This window comes from Primulina huaijiensis, chromosome 9 (assembly GCF_012295235.1).
Source record: "Primulina huaijiensis isolate GDHJ02 chromosome 9, ASM1229523v2, whole genome shotgun sequence".
NCBI classification, from domain to species: Eukaryota; Viridiplantae; Streptophyta; class Magnoliopsida; order Lamiales; family Gesneriaceae; genus Primulina; species Primulina huaijiensis.
In genome coordinates, this window is record NC_133314.1 from 9418665 (window position 1) to 9429432 (window position 10768).

The 10768-nt window shown below is 35.2% G+C and overlaps 1 protein-coding gene across 1 annotated transcript; it reads left to right on the plus strand.

The window, feature by feature from the left end:
- The first annotated feature begins 259 nt into the window (after positions 1-259).
- Positions 260-3168, plus strand: LOC140984169 (uncharacterized). Its single transcript, XM_073451409.1, has 7 exons — positions 260-400; positions 618-694; positions 1203-1239; positions 1593-1666; positions 1764-1857; positions 1985-2067; positions 2753-3168. Exons 2-7 carry the CDS (start codon positions 623-625, stop codon positions 2927-2929), a joined length of 537 nt encoding a protein of 178 aa, XP_073307510.1. The 5' UTR covers positions 260-400; positions 618-622; the 3' UTR covers positions 2930-3168.
- Positions 3169-10768: the final 7600 nt, after the last annotated feature.

Consider the following 10768-nt stretch of genomic DNA (forward strand, 5'->3'; position numbering starts at 1 on the left):
TCTGAATCGAGATTTGATGGAAAGAAAAAGACGATTTGCATTGAGAATCGTCGTCGGAAAGGAAATGAAAGGAGATCGACGGAAGAAAAACCTAGTTTGAAGTCGACTAAATGAGATAAATGGATTTAATTTTAAAATTTTAAGTTAATAATATATTTACACTTAAACAAAAAAACATTTATGTAAATTACTTTGTGAATTTTTTTTTCAAATAAGTTACTATGCAATCTCTTTTCCCCGTATTTCTCCTTCCAGGGTCCCGATTTCTGTCATTTTTTTCAGACTCGCTATCCGTATAAAATTATATATCAGGCGATCTTTGAAGCTGGGAAAGGAATTCGAGTCATAAAATCGGGATTTTGATCTTCGTAGGTGTCAAATTCCGAGGATATCATTCCAGGTAAAACTATTTTGTGTTCAATCCTTTTCATTTTAAGCCATTATTGTTCTAGGTTGTGTTCCTGTTTTAAGGATTTTATGGTGACGAATTTGCATAGATCTTAGCCCTATCTGGCTGTAGTTTGTGGAATTGCTTTTTGTAGAATTTTGTTAAAAAATTTGGAAGATAGTTCGTCTATACCTCGTTTTGTGGTAATATATTTCCATATATTTTATAGAACACATGTTTACGAATGATCAGAGACAAAAAGAGCGCGCTGGAAAATATGGAAGCTCCAGGGTGCAATACCTTCAGGTGAAACCATTTACATGTCGTGCAGAGTATCATGGCTCTGTTTGGTTTTTATTTTGAGAATTTTGTGTCAAGTTTTGCGGGAAAAAACAAAGATTTGGTTTTAATAACTAGGTGGATAAAATTATTTGGGATACATTATCATGTAATAATTAAACGTGTTTGAGAAATGATGATAAGTTTAATTGAAAGCATTGATCATGTTTTGAAATGCAGGAAGTTTTGTTTACGGGGAAGAAAATAATAAAAACGAATAATAGTTTTTTCTTTAATTTTGGTATTGAGAAATTGTTTCCAGAAAATGAAAATGAGCAATGCTGAAATGTTTTACCCTTCCTAAAAGCTTTAATCTTCGTCTCTTTAATGAATCATTTCAGCTATATGTCGGACATTTGTGAAATATGGATTGAGTTGTGAAAAAATGGTACCTTTTTAGGTACTGATTATTGACATGGTTTCTGCTACTCAAACCTTTTGAGTTGTTAATGGATGCTCAATTTGAATTTTTTAGGAGCTGGTTTCTCAGTTTCAGATTGCATCTGATGAAGGTAGACGGCCCAAGTTTCATTCTAGTAATCACTATATGTTATTCAATCTTAATGGTTTTCTTTAGTATGAAAATGGGTGTTGAAGTGGAACTTTGACACAAGAGTTGGGTATTTTGGCATCGTCTGTCAAAATTGAATGCTATATGCTCAATTTTTTGATAGTACAGTAGACTCGGAGTGATGGGGTGTGGTAATTGTTACTTCTAGGATCATGATCTTGTGCTTGCTAATAGCAGTTTAATACTTTGATGATTGGATGTGTTTCAGCAGTACTGATTATAGCCTTCTTTTTTCCCTAGTCACTTTTTCAATACGATATCATTTATGGTCATTTAACTTTTTGATGATTGCAGAAACCAAAGAGAAAATTGTTGCTAATTTGGCAAATTTTGCATATGATCCATACAATTACACCTTTCTACGTCAGGTTTGAAATTTTTATGTTCGATGGCTAAGTTGACTCCAACATGTGTTAACTTGTGTTATACGACACGCTAATTTTGATTTTATGTGATCTTAAGCAGCTGAATGTTATTGAACTTTTCTTGGACTGCTTAACAGAGCCCAATGAGAGGCTTGTGGAGTTTGGTGTTGGAGGAATCTGCAATGCTTGTGCAGGTAGAACATTAAAACGATAAATTACCTATCTAAGGGGAAGTTCGATGCATCTCTCCTTTTCCACTATTGATTGTTCAGAATTTTCAGTTTACAGGCTTAGATTTTTACTGTTATCGCCAATGTGCAGATCCGACAAACGCTGCAGTTGTCATTCAGTGTGGTGGGATTCCTCTTGTCATCCAATGCTTATCAAGCCCTGTTGGAAACACGGTAAAGAACGTAAATTTGTGTCACCAGTCATTTGCATCATCCATTTGTTGTCTCAAACCACTTGTAACTTTAGATCCAAATCTCAGAATAATTGTTGTTTTATGGGAAAAGATTGTCTCAGCATCCTCCTTGTGTGATGTTCCGTTTAATTACATTGAACAGGCGATGCTTTACAAAATGTGTTTGTTGTAGCATCAACTGGTCCATCGACTTGGTCACTTGAGTAATAATAGAAAATATAAATTTTGAAACCCACACCATGAGTCATCTGGCAAATTGTTTTTAAATGAACTGTATCTGTTTGTTTAGCTGATAACCTGTAGTTGTGATTGTAGAATGTAGACTTTAGTCAGCTTTGTCTGAAAGCCTTCAATGAAAGACTATTGGTTTGCATCATCATGGCATTGATGAAAAGCAGGACACTCACCTTTTCGTCCATGCATTTTGTAGATGCCTCTAATGCGGTGCTATTTTCTGAAATAACATATATCTGTCTAATACGTAGTTCTTGAAATTAAGATTAGATATCTTCTTTAGTCCCAAAATATATTTCTGAATTTAATTCCACTTTGTTTACGATTAATGAACCAAAATTTACCACTCAATTTTCTTCTGAGACTCCTGGAGCTTTCGTCTCTAGCTAACTTTACCTCAATGGTCCAAATTCTAAACGTGTACTTTGCAGGTGAGTTATGCTCTTGGGGCACTGTATTATCTCTGTAATCCTTCTACAGAGGAAGAAATTTTGAAACCTGAGGTGGTAGAGGTCATTGAAAAGTTTGCTGGCGCTGGTGCGGTCAATGTGAGCTTACGTAATCTGGCTCGGGCTTTCTTGGATAAGCATATATCTAAGCTTGACTGAGTGAGATAGAGGAATCTCTGGGATATGCAAGTGAATTTTTTTCGTGTGACTCAATTTAGGACCCTAGTGTTGGGAGGCCAACCGTTCGACCACTGAAATCACTTGTCTTCTCGACAGATATCGGTTAGATTTGATATATAAATATATAGATTATAGATTGGATTTTACTAGAATTGTTGGTACCATTTCTTTAATAAAAAGATATAGCTCTTTCTGCATTTGATTGAGCCTTTCTCACCGTTTTCAATGTTTAAACGGTTTTGAAATCAATATTGCAAAGGTCCTAATGTCATTCTGACTTTTACCAAAACTTTTGATGCAAGATTTCCAACGATTTTGAATCATACAACGGTATCATACATATATAACAAAATAGTAATTGAAACGCAAACAAATGAAACACTGGCTGGGCTTTTCAAAATCACATAGAACTCAAATCCTCTTGATCTTTGAATTCTCACGTTTCTTGTGAAAATCACAATCCCCATATTCAAGAATGTTTTATCAGCTAACGCTCTTGTTGTGGACTAAAATGCCAATGTTTGTCCTTTCTTGACAGTTTCTGATGAGACTTCGTATTCTTGTACCCAAGACACAGCGGAAGTTTAAACATTTTTTGCTTTGTCGTCGTGTGTTCAAAACATTCATAGGGTGTTTAGAGTTATACCTTTGCGTTTATTATGCTCGACTCCAAACTATTCCGGTTTTTAAGCGGAGATAGTTCTTGTAATTCCTTACGAACGGAACTTCTCGTCTAATCAGGTCCACGACCAGATACTGATTTCCTCGTTTGGATTGCACTAGAAATCACAAACGATTTTGCGTTGAGACTGTGACGTCCGAATTTTCAAAATCCGGTGTTGGTGCAGCGGAGGCGTGACGGTGCAATGAAAGTTAGTCACGGCCGTGACTTTATCTCTCAAGGGTGGCCGAATCATGCTTCTTGAAAGTGGCCGAAAAGTGCAAGATTCATAATCATGCTTTTGTGTTTATTGATTCTTAATCAAAAATCAATTAGACTAATTAAGTTGATTAGCCAAATTGATCTTTGCCTCTTTAAAATACATGACCGTCCACTTTTTCCTTCTTGATTCCTAGCTGCGGCCGTGAGGTATTTTTGAGGAAATAAGAGTTTTTTTTTGTGTACAAAATTTGTGTGTTTTTTTTTTTGTTTTCATTGTATATATATTATCAACCTTTGATAACCTATCAATTTAAAATACACAAATTCTATCTTATTAGGATTCCTAATCCTAATATTTTAGAACTCTTGATTTTCATTAATTTTAAATTCCTCATGATAATATCATGTATTTATCATCTCTTGATAATGTGTGATATTATCTTATAGATGTATATTTAATATTATATCTCCNTATTATTTAATTTAAATTAAATAACTATTATTTAATTTATTACTTAACTCACTAATTAATTTATTCTAGACGATCTAGAATATTTCACGAGAATTTCGTAAATATCAGTAGTCACCACTACTTGTATCATTATTTAATTTTTAAATTATAAATTCACTAAATAAATAATTGTGAACTCATTGGAGTCCCGATTGACGATCCGATCGCGCCGATGAGTCAAAGATACAAATCGTGTACATATAATGAAAATAAAAAATTTCGAAGATCAAAATTTTCACTCACCATATTTGACACTTACCATATCTGGCGGTTACCATATACGGTACACTTCCTAATGAGTTCCATAATCTTACGTTGTGACGCAGACCTCATGATACCTATTGTATATTTAAGGACTTTATCTATGCAGCTTGCATTAGTATACAGATAAATTACAATGTCATAATCGAATAAAATCGTAAAATATTATTAAAATAAAGATTGTTTTACATCAGGGTCAATAAAAGCCCGAGCCACAAATTAGCTTGCTGAGCACCTACTTTAACAGTTTTAACTTCTGCTCAAAACAGAAAATTCGATGAGCATACGTTCAAAATATGTAAAATGGTATCTGGATGAGTGGATTTGAGGTGATTTTATTTCAAATCCATATTTTGAATTCATCATATTCGTTTGGTTGAAAATTAGGATGCAGGACTTGAAATAAATATTTTTTTTTACAACAATTTTTTTTCCTTCAATTTTAATCTCTCTCCATAACTATATAAAACTCAAATATCATGGTTCAAAATCCATTTTGAAGATTCAAATATCTCTATCCAAATGCCTGAGTGAACGGAGATAGGATAAATATTAAAGAGTGTGTCTTTCGTGAGACAAACTCACATATTTATATATGTGAGATTTGTTGGATTCCGATTTTCTAAGAGCCCAAACGCAACGAAAGTTTTAAAATTTTAATTTATTTTGACAATCAAAATATGTTTTGCTTTAGGCGCTCATATGATTTTATCATAAACATTCATAGGGCGTTAGAAACATTATACTTTTTGTGATTTAATCACTGGACTCCAACTATTTCGGGGTTAGCGGAGATAGCTCTTGGTGAAGCCGTACGAACTTTATTCAGATCTGCTTTCTTTGATCCTCCTATCAAGTCCACGACTAGATCGTTTGATCATCTTCCAAATTGCACTAGAAAACTTGGAAGAAATTTTACGTAGGAGATCCATATTTGAGAGATGGCTAAAACCTTTCTCCAAAACGAGATGGACGAAAATATTTGGTAGAGAAGGGAGTGTTTTTTCGAAATTTTAGTATGATGGATGCTAGGGTTATGGCTTGATTATCCTATTTATAATGAAGTCATGACCTTAATACAGATATAATAATACATGGGCTTTTTAATTAACATTAATGGGCTTGGTTAATTAATTGGACTAGTCCATCTAGTTTTAGTTAATTAATCAAAGTCCAATAAATTTTAATTATTTACTATGTTGGACTTGTACTTCTACAAGCCCATTAAACATATTACTCACTATATTTAAATTTAATATTTAATAAACCCAACTTTTGAGTTTAATAAATTAAATTCATTATAAATTCAACATTTGTATTTATTACATAAATTATAAATTCAACTCCTTGAGTTTTATCACCTCCAAAATTTAATTATCATAAATTTAACTCCTTGAATTTACTATAATAATATATAAATTCAACTACTTGAATTTATTCTCTCAAAATTTAATTGTCTTAAATTCAACTCCTTGAATTTACTATAATATATAAATTCAACTACTTGAATTTATTCTCTCAACGGGAACAAACGATCTAGTGCTTGTGTGACCCTCAATGGTTCAGGGATACAGCTAGTCGTGGGTTCACAATTCTTTGTGATTCAAAATAACCTTTATCCTTATTCGGGCTTACCCTAGTTAGCTCCATTCTATTCATCAACACCTTGATCAAGAATGTTAGAACTCATTTCTGATTGCACCCATCGGATCATGGTAAGAGCGTCTAGTAGCATCGCCCCATGATCCCCTAGTATTACTGATAGTGTCTGCAAGAACCAGTCGATTATGATTAACGTACAGTACGGTCCCTTCATCTCATATATATCCCTATCGAATCTGCAACTATTGGTTCATCGAGGATTGCATAATAATTCAATAACTATGTGATAACTATAAATAGTGGCATCGCATGTACGGTTGGAGATCTCCTTCTCTAACGTACATCTCATACTTTGGCCAGAGATTCCATGCACTATAATTTTATCAGATCACATAGGATATCCACACCCGCAGGTGAGCGGTGAATCCCCGACTACAATGCATTGGATCCTATATGTTTCGTAATTGTACCCAACCTCGCCACCTGATGACTCTCCTGGAGCCAGTAAATGAGTCAAAGCACAGCCCTTGCATATAGAGCCTCAGTGTTGTCCCTGGTCATAAGGACTAATGGTGTACAATCATAACCACGGACTTATCCTCTCGATGAATGATAACCACTTGGAAAGTCCGAGGGAGGGTTGTTCGGTATAATCATTATATGACTACCCATCTGCATGTTTAGACATCTCTATGCCCTTACCAAGAAACGCAGTACACAACATCACAAATGCTAATCTTGAGCTCAAGAGACCTTTATATGTTTTAGGCGGCTGAATCGACTAAGAACGAATTTAGATCATACAGTGTTTACAAACGAGTTTCAACATTGAATTACGATTCATTTGTATTAAAGTATAATCAAGGTCTTTATCTATGTCTGATAACATGGGTATACAAATAAAGAAATAACAAACCATGAAATAATGAATTATATTAAAATAAAGATTGTTAATTACAACTGAGTCAATAAAATCCGTAGCCAACAGTTGGCTTGCAGGGAATCTACTCTAACAATCTCCCACTTGCACTAGAGCCAACTACCCATAAACTTTCATCCCATTGCTTCGCGATGCTTTTCAAACAATGGTCCTGGCAAGGGCTTTGTAAGTGGATCAGCAACGTTATCTGGAGAGGCAGTGTAGCCTTCTAATTTCAATTCTCCACCCCCATAGACTATGAACAAATTCTTAGTCCTTCTCAAGTACTTAATAATATCTTTCATGGCCTTCCAATGCATTGGACCAGGGTTCGCCTGATATCTGCTTGTAACACGCAGGGCGTAAGCAACATCGGGACGTGTCGATATCATACCATACATGATACTACCAATGGCTGACGCATATGGAATACGTGTCATCATCTCTATCTCTTCATCAGTTTTGGGACACATAGCTTTAGATAGAGTAATACCATGACACATTGGTAAGTATCCTCTCTTAGACTCTTCCATAGAGAATCTCTTTATAATGGTACCGATATTAGTGGCTTCAGTGAGCCCCAACATCCTTTTTGATCTATCTCTATAGATTTGTATTCCCAAAACATAGGATGCTTTACCCATGTCTATCATGGAGAATTTACTTGCTAACCATACTTTAGTTGATTGCAATAATCCTATATCATTCCCAATGAGTAGGATGTCATCAACATAAAGTATAAGGAATGTCACTGCACTTCCACTAACTTTTTTGTACACACATGGTTCCTCAGGATTCTTAGCAAAACAAAACTCTTTGACAATGCTATCAAATATAAGGTTCCAACTCCTTGACGCCTGCTTGAGACCATATATAGATCTCTGAAGTTTGCATACCTTATGCTCACTTTTTACTGATGTGTATCCCTCAGGTTGAGACATATAAATCTCTTCTTTGATGTCTCCATTGAGGAATACAGTCTTTACATCCATTTGTCATATCTCATAGTCATACCATGCTGATATGGCTAGTAGTATTCTAATGGACTTAAATATAGCTATTGGTGAAAAAGTTTCCTCATAGTCAATTCTGTTAGAGTAGGTGCAAGTCGAGCCAAGTGTTGGCCGAGTGTTCACAATGAAACTCTATGTATAAACAATCTTTATTTTAATAATATTTGAAATTATTATTTTGGCACTTCTTTATCTGTATACCCATGCTAGTTGCATAGATAAAGCCCTTGAATATACAAATAGTAGAAAGAATATGAGATGCTCATATGATGAACATCATGAAACTCATATTTGTAGGGGATATAGGCCGCTCGAGTTCGAGACTAGTATCTGCGATGTGAGTACCATGTTTCATTGGTAGGGGACATTGTGATGTCTGAGCAAGCAGATAGGTGCTCCTTGTAGAGTGCATTGAACAACCCTCCATAAAGGATTTTTCAAGTGGTTCTCACTTATCGAGTGGAAAAGTCCTAGTTTATGGTTGTACACCATTAGTCCTTATGACCCGGGACAACATTGAGACTCTATGTGCTAGAATTACACTTTGACTTGTTTACCGACTCTCAAGGGGTCAACAGGTGGCAAGGTTGGGTGTTCTGTCGAAACATATAGGAGTCGATGCATTGTAGTCGGGGATTCACGTCTTACCTTTGGGTATGGATATCCTATGTGTTCTAATGTATGTGTAGTTTGAAATCTCTGATCAGAGTATGTTGGTAATTAAGAAAGGGGTTTCTTAGATTACACCATCGATGCAACTACGACATGACACATAGTATCGATTCATTGACAACTCTCGATAAACCAATGGTTGTCGAATCGGTCGGGATATATGAGTTGAAGGGACCGTACTGTACGCTAACCATAATAGAATGGTTCTTGCAGGCACTATCATTTGATACCTAGGGAATCATGTAAGCGATGCTGCTAGGCGTTTAACATGATTGGTTGGGTACTATCAGACTTGAGTTCTGACGTTCTTATTATCAAGGAGTTGATAAGTAAGAATGGAGAAATTGGGGTATGCTCGTATAAGCACATGTTTAGTCCGAATCACATGGAGATGTGAACCCACGGTTAGTTGTATCAATGAACCATTGACGGCCACACAAGTACTAGCTTTCTAGATCCCGCTGAGAAGTAAAATAGTTCAATGTGTTGAACGGCTTATAAATGAGTTTATAAGCGTAAGGAAAAATAGAAGTACGACTTCTATGAGAGAAATGTAAATTTTAATTTATGGAAGCGTTCCTAAATTAAAAGTAGGCCAAGTGAATAATGTATTTGAAAATAGTGATTTTCATAAACATTATTATGGACTAAATTAAATTAATTCAAGTGTTGAATTAATTGGACCTTGTAGAGCCCAATTGTAAATAATTATTCAATTAGTGGGTTTGAGTAAAATCAAGTAAAGTCTAATTGGGCTCAAATGTATTTGAGACAATTTAAATTAAAAGTCCATGGGCCCTTTGTAAATGTTACAAGCCATTTAGGTTTTTCATGCTTGGGAGATGAAAGGTTGGAGAATACTTTTGAATTAAAAATTGCATGGCATGCAACTTTTTGCTTTTTACTTTTCTCACAACCAAGACAAAGAATTAACTCACTCTCCTTTCCTCCTAGACCTAGCTTGGCCGAAATTCACACTTATTTTCTCTCAAGTTTTTGTTCTTCAATTGTTGGAGAAACAAATCTCTTCTCAAAGAAAAATCCTCATATTTTTCTAGTGCAAAATATGAGAGGATCTACCTAGTTGGTGGTGGGCTTGATTTTGAAGGTAGGAGGAGGCTTGAAGATTGTTTACCATACAAGAGCTAAAGTGTTTACACTTTAGTTGGAGCCATCATCAACCTCAAGAGGTTGATAGGTAAAATTTCTTAACACCCTATGTATGACAAAGGTGTTTAGTATATGTTACACACTAGTACAATGGTGTTCAATTTTTCTCAAAAATTTCGATTTTCATGTTTAGAAAACAATTTTGTGCTTCCGTTGCGATATCGAACTCCTAAAATCGATCCCTTTCAAGTGGTATCAGAGCTAAGGGTACTAGTTTTTGTGTAGCATATACATAATATTATATTGAGGTCGATTTCTAACCGCATGAGATGAAATTTTTGCAACAAAATCAAGGCATTTTGGGGACAAGATTCGGGCAGCATGTTTCTGCCCGTTTCAGGCAGCTCCGGCTGCCCGAGGGGCTGCCCATTTCGGGCAGCAAGGGCAGCCCTAACGTCCCCCTCAAAATAAAAAAAAAAATTTTGGTGAGTTGGCCGGAATCCGGCGACGGAGCTCCGGCGACGGCGATGACGACTAGGGTTTTCAAAAGGTGTTTTGAAATATCAAAGTGTCATGGGCCTTGAGTTGTTGGGCCATTGGATGGCTAACATATTTGTGAATTTTAAATGGGCCAAAATGTTTTTGGTGAAAAATAAGTTTTTGGGCCCTTAAGTTTAAAATTACAAAAGTTGCAAACATTTTCTCATAAAATAAATAATTGAAGTTGGACTTTAATTATTTATAGTAAATTGTGATTTACAAGAAATTCGGTTATAAATAAATTAATTAGAAAGTAGACAAAGGTGTTTGTATACTTTGTTAATTTAGTTTATAATCGTGGCGGTTA